General features: G+C 43.3%; 1 protein-coding gene across 2 annotated transcripts; it reads left to right on the forward strand.

Moving 5' to 3' along the window:
- Positions 1–548: 548 nt before the first annotated feature.
- Positions 549–16,362, forward strand: LOC5521510 (serine-rich adhesin for platelets). 2 transcript variants are annotated; one of them, XM_048728997.1, is made up of 17 exons: positions 549–849; positions 2,416–6,131; positions 6,201–8,000; positions 8,346–8,498; positions 8,727–8,912; positions 9,131–9,277; positions 9,751–9,966; positions 10,274–10,426; positions 10,801–11,019; positions 11,594–11,784; positions 11,924–12,335; positions 12,441–12,512; positions 12,649–12,791; positions 13,024–13,123; positions 13,439–14,008; positions 14,895–14,963; positions 15,053–16,362. In XM_048728997.1, the coding sequence occupies exons 1-17, from the start codon at positions 693–695 to the stop codon at positions 15,266–15,268; spliced, it is 8,520 nt and encodes a 2,839-aa protein (XP_048584954.1). In that variant the 5' UTR covers positions 549–692; the 3' UTR covers positions 15,269–16,362. The 2 variants fall into 2 exon arrangements, with proteins under 2 accessions (XP_048584954.1, XP_001641183.3); XM_001641133.3 differs by having other exon boundaries at positions 2,416–8,000.
- Positions 16,363–17,295: the final 933 nt, after the last annotated feature.

Consider the following 17,295-nt stretch of genomic DNA (forward strand, 5'->3'; position numbering starts at 1 on the left):
GTGCATTGTTCGCGACGCGCTCGCCCCTATCCCCCAAGATAATGTCTCCTTGTTTCGTTGAAAGCTAACTGTTGCGGTTTAAGAGACCTCGAACAAGTTTATAGTATATATGGGGGGGGGGGGGGGGGGGGGCATAAATAGGGATTTCAGCGGTAGATCGAAATTGGGCGGATTCGTTTTCGGGGGTTAATATACGAAAAGTAAGTGAGCGGAAAGAAAGTCAATTTCGGACTGCCAGTCAAAGATAGCGGGAGTTAGTTATATAAAAACGGAAAACTACATGAGGGGAATGCAACAAGAATGGGACTTCGAGCCAGCAGCAGATTTCGAAATAAAGAACCCGAAGGAATAACCTAAAAGAAAAACCTACTGCGCGGACGGGAGTTTCGAGTGTAAAGCGGCATATCAAATTTAAAAAAAGCGAAATACTCGTGATAAAAGGGGTGAGTTTAAGTTCTCCCCTTCCGAGGTGGTCCAATATTCAAGCACAGCGCATGCTCGTATGTAAATCGTATGCTAATTTAACCCGCTGTTCTGTCGGCAAGGCCCCGCTTCGGCATAAACACCAACCGGTTACCAAGATAATCGTAAACCAACAACCACTCAGAGAAAACGTCTGTCTAAGTCAGACACACAAGCAATGCACCTTCTGATTGAACCCTAACCACACTGAAGTGGTTATAGAAGACATCATGGCGGACAATCGCCACAATACGGCGATATTTTGCGTGTTCGTTTGGATTATGATACAAAGTGTGCAAGCTGCAAGTTCGAATGATTCATCAACGTTCGTCAACTCAACCATAGCTACATCGATCGATGGTTCTATCTCGCCTTCAAGTACAACAGGTTCGTTCATTTTCTTGTGTGTTGATACTGCATTAATCCAGCTCGGATCGATTATAGACCGAATAACTCTTTCATTGAAAGTAATAAAATTAGTGTTTTTACTCTTTAGTTTGTAAGCTGAGCATAGAGGCAGTAAGGCGCGTTAATAAATAATAACGATCGTTGACTATTCGTGTTCTAATTTTAAAAGTTCTGACCCGATCTCCTTTTACATTGAATACTTTTATAGTTGCTTGTATTTTAAAGACATATTGAGACAAGACCATGAAATAAACTTTTACATGACGTAGGCGTGCTTTATTTCACTTAGCGTGATGTGTCCAGCGTTCATATGCAAAATGCATCCATACTAAGTATTCTCTAGAAAACAACTATTGTTGTAGCCGTTGTCTACCTTATTTGTCGCACACGTTCTACTTAACGTAACGTTTTTTGCGTTTTCAAGAGTATAAAGTGCATGTTGGTATGAGTTTTACTAAACCCTTTCAACACAAATCAGTAAATAGCACATATGTTATTTGTATGATATTTATTATAAGTACATCAAAGAACTACTCGTCCCTATCTTTAGGTATGTTATTGTTTTATGTGAATTAATATTATGTTTTTGGTGAGAAAAAATTAAATCATCTTTTTTTTACCAAGTTAGTTACATTCTTGTTCGACTTCGTTTGAAATCAACCAAGAGGTATAACGTAATACTTGTATAACATGATTTAAAACAAAGTGAGTTCATGCTTCACTGTTTTCCCGTGTCTTCTGCGTTGAAGTATCCTTATTTCTTATTTAAATACTCAAAGAGCCATTTATTATTTTTCTCGCATTTTTCTCAGTACATCAGTACCTCTATTAATGAAGGAGCCACCTATTATCTAACAAAGTCCCGAAAAACTCGTTTTTCATGTATTTACCAAGTTGCCTCTTGTCAGTCCTTAGGGTGGCCACTTAATAGACAGGTACAATTACTGTATCAGCTGGGTTACCAAAAGCATGCCTTTAGGAACATTTACTACACATTCTAATAATATTACAGAGCCAAAGAGAAGGGGGGGGGGGCACAATACAGAAATATTTAATTTTTTTTTTTGGGGGGGAGGGGACAGCCATGCCTCTTCTGGTCATTTCCTTATTATTTTTTAAAATATCTGGGGCACATACCCCCAGTGCCCAAACCACCTGTATTACCTACAATATATCAAAGCATGCTGATTGATAATCCTATTCAAGCATGAATCAAGAATGCGATTGGATTTTACATAATGTTGCCTCAGGGAAGAGGGGGAAATAAATTTATTTTTTTAAAGTTATTGGATTTATTGTCTATTCCTTAGAAGGGAAGTCTTCTAAAGTTGTATATTGCATGAAATTTAGTAAAGTTGCTTTATTGTAGTACATCTATTCCTTACAAGCAAAGACCTTGAAAGTTTTATATTGCATGAAATTTAGCAAGGTTTCTTTATTGTAGTACATCTTTTTTTTAATTGCAAGTGATGTCAAATTTATTTATAAATGATATGTAGTATTTGGATGTCCATGTGATAAGTCTCCATATTTTTGTTCTTTCAGATACTTTATCATCTACAAAAGACTCAAATGCTACTGCTAGTCAGTCATTGTCCCTACAAGCAAGTTTGTCATCAAATACAAACACTGTCATAAGTTTCCTAACAGAATATTTATCACCAAGTGTTGTCAATCAAACAGTGCAAACAGCATCTTCAACAAATACCATTGTTGCAAGCTCTCCTGCCCAGGAAGATTTATCAACAGTGAATATAAACTTGAACTTATCCAAGACCTTAAATGGGTCAGTTAGTACCAGTAACACTTCCAGTGTTTTATTGAAGATATCAAGCACTAGTTCATCAGTGCAACTGACCTCTACAACATCAAATGGTTCTGTATCAAGTTCCACTCCTGGTCTTTCACATAGTCCAGGTATCTCATCAACCCCTGCTCTGTCATCCCCTTCTACACCTTCTGGCCTTGGCTCAAGAAACTCATCAACTTCTGTACTTCCATCATCAAACCAAACTGTAGTTCAGACTTCTGTTGATGGGAAATTCTCAGAGAAAGCTACTGAAACTGCTTCTTTGTCAGTGTTTGTACAATCCAACAGTTCTACAGTCTCAAGTACCAAGAGTGCTGAAGTCTCTGTCAATCTGTCTACTTCACTTGAAGTACAATCTCGGACCAAAAATGCAACTGGAACGACTTCATCTTTGCAAGCTACTGCATCCACATCTGTGGGTGTTGAAGGAGTCCAAACTGTTTCACCAAGTACTGTTTCCTCTTCCCTATTTGCGACTGTTGGTCAAGAAGCATCAACAATTGATGAGGTACATGCAAGCAGCAATGCTTCAACCTCGATTCACCCATTGATGCCTTCCTCTATTGGTGCAAATGTATCATCAGCAGTATTGTATGAGAGTATTAATGTCTCAACTACATACAATATACCACTATCTTCTTCCAAATACATCACTTTATCTCCATCCACCCATGAGGTGATAACTTCTCAAGTGCAAAATCAGACCAAGACTTCATCTCCATCAACTAATGGGGTACTGAATTCTCAAGTGCAAAATCAGACCCAAACTGAATTGCTACCATCACCATCATCAATCAAGTCCACTAGTTACCCTACTGTCAGTGGAACCATGTTGTTTAATGCTACAGTTGGGATAGAAGCCACAGCTACCTCAAATATTCTGTCATCGAGTCTCTCTCCAGTCTCTCTATCTCCAAGTAGCTCAAGTCCCACAAATAAATCAGACAGCAGAATATCAGGCTCTTCAACCAGCCCTGCATCTTCTCCTTCACCTACCCCTGCTTTTACCACCTCAACGCAGGCAATGGTATCATCAGTGGCAGTTTCTGAAACTGCTACTAGCTCACAGATCGACAAACTCATTGTGACATCTTCTTCCTATTTGTGCTACATAACCTATGTCGTGGAACAAACCTACATTCCTGTAGCCACGGCAAATGCGACAACAATAACAACAACAGTGGACTTAGGAATAGTGAGCAGCATTCCCACATCAATGCTAACAATCTCAGCAACAGCACCACAAGAAACGGTGACCCAAACATCAGCAAAAAGTCAGAGTGTGATTGAGGTAACCACAGTTATCAGCTCAAGCACTGACTATGGATCGATCATCACTCCAAGCCCAAGCTCTGAGGGTCCCAAGACCGAAGACTCAACCTTTGCAACAGAGACTCCAAGGAATATTACCGTATCAGAAACTTTGCTTATGGAATTGACCCCTATTGCCAGTGTATCCCCTACAAACTCATACTCTGGAAATAAGTCAGCTACTATTTCGGAAAAGTTATCAGTTTCTACAAGTGAGATAATAGCTAATGGAACCACAAGTGCGGTTTTCCCTTCTGTTTCTACATCAAACGTAAACGAGATGATAAACAGCACGAAAGCAATAGCACCGCCTTCTGCTTCTGTTGGAAACACAACTGGCGCGTTGTCATCGACCATGACTGCACCAAGTTCGACTACTGGAAACGAGTTTATACCAGAGGTCAAGACTACTGTCCCAGTAAACTACACGTCTTCATCTATAACACAGACGGCTTCTGTGAATTTAGTGCTGCCCACTGCATCAGTTAATATCACATCTGCATCAAATGTAACAACTTCTGAAACGGTTAAAGAAAACACTACAACACAAGTCCTTGCAATTTCCTCTAATGCAGAAGTGTCTAAATCTTTTACAGAAGTCTCGGTGTCTTCAAACACCACCACATCTGCTAGCGTTCAGAAAACACTCACGACTTCAGCAAGCACGTCTTTAGCTGTGGCTCAGCCTCATACGTCACTTGCTACAAGTTCCAACTCGCAGGCTTTGAAAACGGAAACTTTGAATTCAAGTTCTGCTTCTCCTGCAGTATCGACAGCATCAGCATCTTCATCTCAACTTGTTGCATCAAACTCAAGCAGCAGCCAAGCCTCACCGGCTACCTCTACCAATCAGACATCAGCAACTTTCATCAGCCTGTCAACAAGCATCACTGATCAAACCTCGTCAAGCCTTGTGGCTGAATCTGGTCAAACCTCGTCAAGCCTTGTGGCTGAATCTGGTCAAACCTCGTCAAGCCTTGTGGCTGAACCTGGTCAAACCTCGTCAAGCCTTGTGGCTGAATCTGGTCAAACCTCGTCAAGCCTTGTGGCTGAATCTGGTCAAACCTCGTCAAGCCTTGTGGCTGAATCTGGTCAAACCTCGTCAAGCCTTGTGTCTGAATCTGGTCAAACCTCGTCAAGCCTTGTGGCTGAATCTGGTCAAACATCGTCAAGGCTTGTGGCTGAATTTGGTCAAACCTCGTCAAGCCTTGTGGTCGAATCTGGTCAAACCTCGTCAAGCCTTGTGGCTGAATCTGGTCAAACCTCGTCAAGCTTTGTAGCAGAACCTAAGGCAGTATCAGTATTAGCAACTACAGTTACTCAAACATCAGCCTCAGCCACTAGTACTATTATTCTGGTCCCATCTCCATCGCAAACACACTCAAGAAATGATACCTTTTCAGCAACACAAACTTTGGCATCAGTATCTGGTTATGACAGCAATGCAGCTACCGTGACCAATAATCAGGTGATGAGTAGCGAGCCCACTGAGACGCCGACAAGTAGCGTACACCAAGCAAGAAGAAGGCGACGAGACATTGAAGGGGTCCAGAGCAATGTTAGCAGTGATGCTATAAGTTCTTCTGAAAATTTATCTGAACTCCCATCAGTTGTTGCTCAGTCAACTGTCAACGTAGACGTTTTGTTGGACAATAACGTAAGCACAGAATCGGTTAGTGGTTCATCCAGTGTTATTGCCAGCCAATCAAACCAAAGTTTCTCAGCATCTAAAGTATCTCAGGGGACTTCGGTTGGTGTGTCTAGTGGATCTGCAGTGAACACAACATCCACCCAAGAACTGAGCACGGCTACCACTACCACCTTGCAGTCGGCATCTTCACCTAGTGGCAATTTACCCAGTCAGGAACACAGCTTAGCCACAACCACCACTTTGCAGCCGGCATTTTCACCTAGTGGCAATTTATCCAGTCAGGAACACAGCTTAGCCACAACCACCACTTTGCAGTCGGCATCTTCACCTAGTGGCAATTTATCCAGTCAGGAACACAGCTTAGCCACAACCACCACTTTGCAGTCGGCATCTTCACCTAGTGGCAATTTATCCAGTCAGGAACACAGCTTAGCCACAACCACCACTTTGCAGTCGGCATCTTCATCTAGTAGCAGTTTATCCAGTCAGGAACACAGCGTAGCCACAACCACCACTTTGCAGTCGGCATCTTCATCTAGTAGCAGTTTATCCAGTCAGGAACACAGCGTAGCCACAACAACATCTTTCTCTCTTATCCAAGAGGGTGTTTCACCCAGTGGCAATTTATCAGCGTCCTCATCATCACCATCAACATCAGTATCAGACGCTGCTGTATCATCCTATTTGTCGTCTAAACCTGCGACTGACGCATCTTCATCTGCATATGACTCCTCGATTTCATCAACAGAATCTCCAAACGAAACGTCGACTGTTAGAGCCAATCAGACCACAGTGTTGTCAAACGTCAGTGCAACACAGGCTTCACATACGACAAGCGCTACACCCTTTCTTAGTCTGGAAGCAAGCCCAGTATCTGTTAGTATGGTGGCTAGCTCTACTGACACACTTTCAGTGTCATCTTTTATCAACTCGGCAAGTAATGGCTCCGTCAGCTACAACCACACAGTGGCCACACCTCTGTCACCGACCTCCCAGTTAATACAGTATTCGACTCCTGTAACTGAAACTCCCAGGCTTACATCGGTTGTGCTATCAAAGGAAAATCAGTCCAGTACTACAGTGATACAGACTGTTTCGATTGCCAGTCAAACAAGTTCCTACCACGAATTCGCCAACTTAACGGCAACTCAAACTCAAGGAGAGAAGCAGACTTTATCACTTAATGAAACTATTCAAATTTTACCATCACCGATTACCGTTGGTACCACTGCTGTTGAATCTGTCATTGTCAGTGAATCTATCACCAGGCCGTCACCAGGAGACACCTCCTACCAGCCTGTAGCTGAGGCATCCACAGCTTCGACGTACGTATCACAAATAACTACGACATTGCCAATTACAACAAGCACTAGCGAAGCTTTAGTTCATCCTTCTATTAGCGAGTGGTCCACTCATCTCTACACTCCATCCACTCCGACCACGACAACGCCTGGACTCTCCAGTTCTGGAGACAAGATGATCAGCTCCCACTATGTAACCTCTACAGCAAGCTATAGCTCTGTGTCACCTGTGCCAAAGAACCCTCTTATCACGATATCGAGTCTTGGAATATGCTTTGTGGTTTACACAACGAGAATGGTACCTGCAGTAACAACATTCATTCCAACACCGACTTCCGTGCTTACAGCTTCGATTAATGTTACAAGGCAATCGAGTTCCGTGGCTCAGTCAGCCGTTGTCAACACAACATCCCCGTCAAGTTCTTCAGTTATTATGACATCATCAACAGCTGTAAAGAATGCAACCGTCACATCTGTGAATTCCACAGTGTTTTCCTCGGCCACATCGACTGTCGGTACTTCACAAGCTATGACACATACAGTAGTTGCTAATGCGTCTTTGACCTCTACCATCCCCGAAAACTCTACTGTTATTGTTATTGGCTCAACAACAGCAACAACTGTTAGCCCTTCAGCAAGTGTGCAGCCTTCTGTGACCCCAGCTTCTACAAAGAGCGTGAGCCTAACTGCAACCCCTGCCACCACTACTTCCGAAGTTCTTGAGCCATCGCCAAGTCTTACACTATCTTCAAGTGAAGCAGCCTCCAGCACCTTGCCTCCAACAAGTCTGCCGGTAGCTCAGAGTTCAACATCAACATCAACAGTCAAAACTGCGGCAGTAACACCATCAAGCTCAACTCAAGTTGTCGCCCCCACATCGACCATTCAGCCGCCAGTATCTGAGTCGCTGCTAAGTATGGGTCTAACTGTTCCACTTAGTACTAATGTCAATTCAGAGGCGTTCCAGAAACAAGTATCGAAGGGATTGGAAGAGTTGTTTAGCGTGGCAGAATCAAGGAGACGAAGAAAGCGAGCAGTGGCCGGGACGCAAGTCACGGTAAGTGAGAATATCATGGCTAGAGCAGTGTACCATGAGTAAGTCACTTGTCTACTTTCACGAATTGGTGGCTTTCTACGTGTCTTACACCGTGATGTCACGTGTCAGTATGTTTTCACAAGTTGTTGGCTTTCTACGTGTCTTACACCATGATGTCTTCTGTCACGTCCTTTGTGTTACACGTGTTTGTCACGTGTCAGTATATCCGCGTGTTGGTGGCTATCACATGTCTTACAAGTTTCGTTGATAGGTTACAAAACATGTCACACATTATGTTCCTGTCCGTCTTGCCGACCATGTCACGAGAACTAGTTGTGTCGTAACCTTGGTACCTTTCACCAACAGATCACGGACGCCCAGCGACAAAGCGCCCAGAGTGAAGATGTGGATGTTTTGTTCTACGTAGATTCCAACGGGCAGAACGTCACTGCTGCATCGGCTTCTGCTACATACAATCAGTTCTCTGCTACCTTGGTCAGCAAGAAGATCGGCTACCCGGTAATTCATACACACGCATCCCACAATTAACATGGTCAGACTTTGAAGTCAAAATCAGTGCTGATTTCCAGGGGTAGGGGTGGTTCGGGGCGTTTTGGGAGGGGTGGGGCCCTCAGAAAGTTCCCTTTATGGGGAAGGGGTATGAATAATTTATAGAATCACACAAGGCAGCTGTGTTTGGTATTTGCTCTTATGTCGATGCAACTCTTAAATACTATTTGGTCCCAGGTGACAAGAATGCCGAGTCCTGTTTATGTACCAACCCAACCCCCCTCAGTAGGCCTCGTGTCCATGATCTTTGAGAGCAACGCCCGAAACTTGACCTTTACCGCGAACAAGCTTGCGTTGGAAAACAGACTGGCAGCGTACTACAAGGATAAGAAGAGCCTTTCACCTGCTACTGTCACTGCTACGGTGAGTCCAGCACTTTCTTCCCCTTCGTACTCTTTGGATATCCTCAAAATGTCATACAATGAACCAGCTACCTTTACCTGCGTAAGGGGCTATTTGAGCAAAAATACAGGTTGCCAAATACAAATTCCCTAGCTAACCCTATTTGTTGTACTTTATACTCCACTATTGTCCCGTGAGACTGTGTTTTTTCTACCTAACCCTATTTGTACCGTTTGCAGATCTCAAAGGTCGTGGTAGAAGTGAGCGGTAACTATTACATTGAGTTCTCCATCAAGGTTAATGGTCAGGTCCAGGACGGTAGCGTGGTGGTGGCGGCTTTTAACCAAGTAGACATAGTCGTACTCACAGCATTGCTTCGCGAGCCGGTGAGTTTGTTAGTCGCGTGAGTTTGTTAGTCACGTGTGTTTGTTAGTCACGTGAGTTTGTTAGTCACGTGAGTTTGTTAGTCACGTGATCTTTCTCTTTTGGGGAAATCCTGAGGACATGCTCATTTTACGCTCTTTCACAATAGCCAGTTGAATTGTTAGTGGCCAATTCAAGCATAGTAAGATACTTTCAACTAAATATCGTTAATAAAGTGTCAGTCTTTAGACTTCAGTGGTTATTTGAAGGGCTTTCTTGTAAATAGGCCGTTGTATTTTCAAATGTAAACGAATAACAACATGAGTGGTTGATCAGCAATCTTTAAAATATGACATATGTAGGCGTTTCCTTATCATAAGGTTGGGGTTTGATTTGCTTGAAGAACTAATTTCATGAGTTTTAAAAGGTGGACCATTTCAATGGGAATAATAAACCGATATAGGGCTAACAGTGTGTTTTATTAATTTTGTTCAAGGTTGCCGTGCCTCCCTACACATCCAGCACCCTAAAAGCCACCAAGACCGACCACGTGAAATCCCGTATATCCGGCCCTGGTATTACTTCCGGTGGTAATGTCAGTGATCCGAACTTCCTCGCGACTCTTCAGGATAAGTTAGCGACGGTGTACAAGGCCGGTAAAGCGACCTACAACAAAAGAAAGAGACGTGCCATTGGTAGCATAAGTGCTAAGGTAGGAACGATTGATACCTGAAAGGATCTGATGTTTTTTCTTGTTTTTAGTTGCAGTCGAAGTAGCTGTGTGACCTTTTTGTTGTAGTAGTATTTGTGACCATCTTATGTTTCATACTGGTATTTCCATTGGTTAAAAAAACTGTTTCTTCTTGCTCGATGTTAAGGTGGCTTTGTTAATTGTTGTTGTTGGCTGCTGTTGTCGTTGTGGTTATCGTTTTCATGCACACAGATTCTTCACGGTGTTGTTATGGCTGCAGTTGTTGTTTTTTCATTCAGTTTCCACATGGTGTTGTCGCTGTTTGCAGATTGAGAATGTGACCCTTGTAGGCGGTTCGCAGCAAGGTGATGTTATCTTCTTCATCTTTGATTCCGGTAAAGTGGTCAATGCCACGTACGCCAGTGCGACATTCAACCGGCTCTCCCTCAACGAGATGGCACTGATGATGACACCATATGCGGTAAGTAACCATCATCATCACCGTCATCATGATCAAAATAGTCATCAAAATAGTTATCATCGTCGTCATCGTCACCATCATCATCATTATAATAATTGTCATTATCGTCATCATAACAGTTATTATCATCACCATCATTGTAATCATCATCATAATTGCATCATCAATTATCAATCATTACTATCGTCATGTTATAGCAGCAGTAGCAGCTATAACCGTCATCAGCTTAATTAAGATCCCAGTTATCGACCAAATAATCATTATATTCATATATTTATGTGTATTTTTTTGTCATCACTTTGTTTCTATCAGCATAGTTTCATAATTTAACACATCTTCACCTCGTAACTCATATTCACCTCTCTCCCCTTAAGATAATCACTCCTCCCGTCCCGGCATACCCCGCGGTTGTGACAGAGAGTCCTCCGGTGCCTGTGACGCAACCGGAAGTGAAGTACTGGATCATCGGGGCGGTCCTGGGCCCCCTCCTGCTGCTCATTATCATTATCTTACTGTTGTGGTGGAAGTGCCGCTGCGGACCGCCGCCACCAAAGCAACCTCCTGGGAAGATGATAGAGGAGCAGCGTAAAATGGTGAGCGAAGGTCGTAATATCAGGGTCATTACATGAATCCCAATAAGCGACGCTCAAAGAATTGTGAGCGATGGTCGTAATATCAGGGTTATCATTACATGAATCCCAATAAGCGACGTTCAAGGAATTGTGAGCGATGGTCGGAATATCAGGGTTATCATTACATGGATCCCAGTAAGTGACGTTCAAGGAATGGTGAGCGATGGTCGTGATATCAGGGTTATCATTACATGAATCCCTATAGGCGACGTTCAAGGAATGGTGAGCGATGTTCGTAATATCAGGGTTATCCCAATAAGCGACGTTCAAGGAATTGTGAGCGATGGTCGTAGTATGTGGGTTATCATTACATGAATCCCAATAACCGGCGTTCAAGGAATGGTGAGCGATGGTCGTAATATCAGGATAATCATTTTATGGATCCTAATAAGCGACGTTCAAGGAATGGTGAGCGATGGTCGTAGTATCTGGGTTATCACTTGGGTGCAAACAAAGTAACACAGTTTTGCTTCTTGCATGAACTCCAAATATTAGTATTTTATGTTAGATTTGTTAATGTAAATTTTCGTTTTAGCATGAGCCTACGCATGGTTTCGACGTTGCTCGCTACGCTGAGGGGAAAGACGCCATGAAATCTACGGCACTAACGGCAACCGCCTCAGAGATCCCGAGCGAGGATCGCGAGGACAAACGAGCCTCCAGGGAGATGTCACTGAGACGAAAAGTGTTGAAAAAGCCAATGAGAAATGCGCCGAAAGAAAACAGGTAAAACACTTAAAAAAATAATTATTTGGTCAGAAATGACATCACACTTGATTCATATGCGAATAATTTACCTATTACTCGATAGCATTTTGCATGAGACCATGAGACCGCTGCTAAGTTTATGAGCGTCTTATTTCAGGGTAAATCCGGCGTACGAGGAGAGCGAGGAGGAAGAGGAGGATGACCAGGACACAGTGGCAGACAGTCGAGAACGCATCATCAAGGCGCAACCAGGTCCAGGGGTCCGCGGCAAGCGGACAGAGGAGCGACCCCTGCACCGCAGCACCCCGGCTAGACCCGCCCGCGGCATTATTGAAGACGACGAGGAGGAAGAGGAGAGTGAAGGGGAGTCCGAGGCAGAAAGCGAGGCGACCACACGGACGGATAACACGCGATACTCCGCAGCTCAGGTGCCCGCGGTCGCTGTCATGGGTGGAGCCAGCGGTGCACCACGATACCCACCAGTGCGATTTAGATCTTCAGTACACCCGGCCCAGTCTCTCCCGCCGATTGATAACAAGAACACTTCGCTTGTGGCCGCCAAAATAGACGTGAGTCTCTATTGTTGTTTATTGCTCAACGAACGGTTGTGATAATTTTTTTTCTCAATGAAGGACGTTTGTAATACTAATATATTTGTTGACGTTTTCTTCTAGCCTTCAGAAGACGAGGAGAGAGTTCCACGTAAGAGACAAAGCAAGGCGACGCAACGAGAACTCAAGCAAAAGGTGGGTTTTGCGAAAAAGGTTGTGAAATGTCAAATTGACAACCTTGTAATCATTTTAGTATATATTGGCATTCGTTTATTCGTACTACTTAAACAAATAAAACAGTCATTTTAAATTATCTATTTTTCTGTGACAGGCGGACATTGAACGACTTCGCAACAAACAACGCCTGCGCGAACAACGTAAAGCCAAGTCTCACTCGCCCGAAGACAAAAGGACCTGGACACGAACCCAGCAGAGCCTTGATGACGTGCTTGACCCCAGGGATCCTTTCGCAAAGTGAGTAACCAATGCTTTAATAAAACATCGTATACAACAGAACAACGAACAATGACAGGCACATTTAAGTAATATCGATGTCATCTAGTCTCATACCCAGGTGTTTCTGGGATGCGCGGCGACCTAAATGACGTCAAGTTTTGATTTTTCCGTTTTGTTGGACAGCTCTAAGAGCGTCCGCCATTTTGAATCCAAATAAGTAAAGCTGACCGAGCTGACTTCTTTTTCCCAGAAATCAACGCAGGAAAGGTAGAAAATCTCGGAAGGTCGGTAGCATACCTGCAGATGACGAGGGCATTGAGCTGAAGAGCTACAAGCCGATCAACAGAGAGGTGAGAAAGGCTGGTTTTTTGATGGATCAAGAATTGCCCTTTTGGGACGTTCTCTAGTGACGACAAGAATCTAATTTGATCTGCTTTCACTTGCAGTTTTCAAGTCAAAATAACTTCTTACAGTAGCAATAGTATAAGATTATAATACGTCAGCACCTAAAAATTTTGAAAACATGTACAAGATCCAAACGTTTTCTTACTGACTTTTTGGGCCTTCTTGCGACAAAAAAAAACAAGTAGAATTGCGATGTGCTATGTCAAGAATGAGTTCACACTTTATAACAATCATGCTAATAATATTGTTTCTCATACCAGGAGGATAAAGAAACAGAAGACAGCGGTGAAGCATCAGATGCCGAGTCAGACATCAGCATGGAGGAAACGAGACGCCGCATGCACTCGCTACTCGAAGACGCATTCAGCCTCCTAGAACCCTATAAGAAGAACCAGCAACGGCTGGAGGAACCCCGTCAGTACGCCCAAGATCCTCGACAGTACCCCCCTGACCCACGAACAGGTTCCCTTATCCGTCATCCTGCACCCCCTCGGTACGCAGGAATGCGTCCCGCCCTCCCTGAGCCAGCTCCCGCCCACGGCCGAGCATCCGAACCGACACCGAGGCAACGACGGAGACTGGAAAGCTCTGGACAGTTTCCTCAGACCATGCCGCGTACTCCCATGGGTGGGTACCCTGGGGGATACCCTTTCCGACCGCCTATGCGGATGCCGCCGCCGCTACTGACGAGTGAACCCGTGGTAGTGTGGGATCCTTACGAGAAGCAGCGGTATCTTCAGCAGCAGCTACAGCAGCCGACGTACTCGTACACAGACCCTCACGGCCAGAGCGTGTTCATCACGCCCGTACAGCAACAGCCCGATAACTACGTGAGTGATCTGCCAATTAAGTCATTCTTACCATAAGTGTGAACATCACTCTCCCGTACAGCACCCGACATCCATGCAAGCCCAGTGAGCCACGTGACCGAGAAGCGCTGTAACTCAGCTCGTGTAACTCAGACCCCGTCCCCACGTATCCGTTTTAGTTTGAAAACGCAACCATTTTGTTACGGATACGGGTATCGTCCACACGGAAACTCGAAAACGATGACCGAAAACGGAACAATTTGAAAACGATACCCTTTCGGAGCCGTGGGGACGGACGAAAACGGAACCTTTCGAAAACGATGGCGTTACAACTCAGGTCCAGTCCACTTGGCGCGCGAGTACGCATGCGCTGTAGAACTTGTTATCGTTTTCGTATTGTTTTTGCGTTTTCGTGAGGACGGGTCGTATCAAGATGAAAACGCTTTGTGTGGACGCGGACCTTTTTGAAAACGGAACAAAAAGGTTGCGTTTTCAAACGAAAACGGATACGTGGGGACATGGTCTCAGCTCATGAAACTGAGCTCAAGCGCATTGCCAATTCGACTCAGAAATCGATAAAGTGTAACTTAAAAGCGTCATGGTACTGCGCATGTCTGGAGTCAGTGTTTATTGTAGGCTACAAACAGTTTAACTTTAAGCTGTAAAGGCCTTTTTAAAATTATATGCAATATTTTATTGAAAACTATGTTTATTGACAGTTTGTGGTCATTTCCTTTGAATTTAAGTCTCCCACGTGTACCATAAGCTTATAAGTCAATATTAGAATTTGACTGAAATTCATTGTGTCAGGGCCGGAGAGCTGTTGCAAAGCTCTTACCATGACACTGCCCCTTAAAATCTAACTCAATTCCCGTGTTCTGACGTCATGCTCTCCTTACGTTTCCAGGGTGATGTCGTTTGGAGTCCATACAGAGCAGAGGATACGATGGCTGACCTTTATCCAGATCTTGCGAAGGTCAGATGAGTTCTATTGTTATCGCATCTAAGAATAATTATTCCTTTCTATAGTCTACTCAGTCGCTAAATTTATGTTTTTTGTTGCAGTCAAATTACCCAGGAGCCTTAGGAAGCTCACCTACGAAAGACCCATTCGGAAATATCGCACCTAGGTCGCGTGATACGGTCATCGATGTCAATTCCAATGATCCGCGAGCCAACACCCTGGGGGCATCCCCACAGCCTCTCATTCGCTCGATCAAGGACGAGTTGATGAGATTGTCAGCGGGAGGCGCACGCAAAACGCCTATTACAGAACTATAGCGCACCATACAATATAGGTGTGGCACTATGGGGTCATCCCTTCAGGCCCTCATTTGCTCGGTCAAGGACGAGTTGATGAGTGTCAGCTGGAGGCGCACGCAAGACGCCTATTGCAGAACTATAGCGCACCATATAATATGGGTGTGGTACTATGGGGTCATCTCCTCAGCCCTCATTCGCTGGAACAAGGACGATTACAGAACTATAGCGGGTGTGGCACTCGGAGAACAGATTCATATGTCCAATAGGAGGATGAGTTTCCATCTACAGTGAGGGAAGTGCCAGTATCTAGTATGTTGGGCGTTCCGTCGAGACAAAAGCTATTATAGTATTTGGAAAAAAATAAACTCGAATTACCGCGGGCGGACCATCGTCTCGTGGTTGGACGCTTAGAGGTAACATGAACAGTCACAACAGATTGTGAATGAAGAGTTAGGAAACATTTATCTCGACAAGTTTATACCCTTGCACACAACTGCTAACTTGAATAACATGAACTACAGATTATCAAAAATATTTTGAAGTAACAAAATCAATTAGAAAAATTGAATTTGGTGTTATGACAGAATTACTAAGATCTGTTTCTTGCGTCATGCTAGGCGGGGACGTGAAAATAGTCAGATAGTGTGCAGAACTTGATTATATAGTGATCAAGATCAACTTAAACCTCGTCTTCAGAAAATATTTATGGAGTACGTGATGTAAATTTATATCGATAAAACTGATAAAAGTATTTAGGTATTTAAAGAGGATTTTATATATGAACCTTGCACAGGTTCACCTGCACTCTGCGTGTGGTGTCGCTTGATCTCGCCCTGCTTGAAGGGAATTCATCCAACACAGCATTCATACGACCTCTATGTCGTACGCATTTTAGTGAAAAGTATATATATATATATATATATATATATATATATATATATATATATATATATATATATATATATATATATATATATATATATATATATATATATATATATATATCTTAAACTAATTAAACGATAGATAGCAAATCAAAATCATATTTTGATAACTGAAATGAAAATAAAAAAACTGTACTGAAATGAAAATAAGTAAAACTGTGATAAAAATGGCTGCCTTCTAACAGTAGTTGAACAAAATAGCTCCCCTCTTATTCTATGACTAAGGAAAAAATTAACTAGAGTCCAAAAAAGGATGCACATAATGCTACTCAAAAAGACAAGTGAATCGGAAGTCCGGGAATGCCTTTTTTTAACAACACCAGTAAGAGATCTCCCCCCTCCCTAATTCTATGAATCGTCTTATGAGGAAGGTTCAAGAGTCCAATAAAAGGAGGCAAATAATGCTGCTAAAAAAGACAAGTGAATCGGAAATCCGGGAATGCCTTTTTTTACAAGACCAGTAAGAGATCTCCCCCCTCCCTAATTCTATGAATCGTCTTATGAGGAAGGTTCAAGAGTCCAATAAAAGGAGGCAAATAATGCTGCTAAAAAAGACAAGTGAATCGGAAATCCGGGAATGCCTTTTTTTACAAGACCAGTAAGAGATCTCCCCCCTCCCTAATTCTATGAATCGTCTTATGAGGAAGGTTCAAGAGTCCAATAAAAGGAGGCAAATAATGCTGCAACCCCCTTTTACTGCAACCGGGCAGTAATGGACGTATGGGTGGGCAGATCCGAGGATAAACCAAGTCGGTGACATATATGACGTCAAAGCGATCTTGATTTGAAGTCTGTAATAGACTAATGTGTTTATGTTGGGCATTTGGAATTCGCGCCTTGCGCGTTCTCTAGAGGTTCAATCATGCCTATATATTTAGCTTATTACATTCGTCTTTCACTTACCAGTTTGCATAACGCTGCACTCCTCACACCTTGTGTGTTGTTTATGTAGAATATACAATATAAACATTTTTTGTGCAAAGGATCACAGAGACTAAGCACAGAATACCATGTAGTAGTCACAGGAACATCATTAGCTGGAGAAACCTTCTGGCGCGCACAGGCAAATACTAACTAGGTGCTCACAAGCATGAGGGCGCC

The sequence above is a fragment of the Nematostella vectensis genome, chromosome 6 (assembly GCF_932526225.1).
Source record: "Nematostella vectensis chromosome 6, jaNemVect1.1, whole genome shotgun sequence".
Taxonomy (NCBI): domain Eukaryota; kingdom Metazoa; phylum Cnidaria; class Anthozoa; order Actiniaria; family Edwardsiidae; genus Nematostella; species Nematostella vectensis.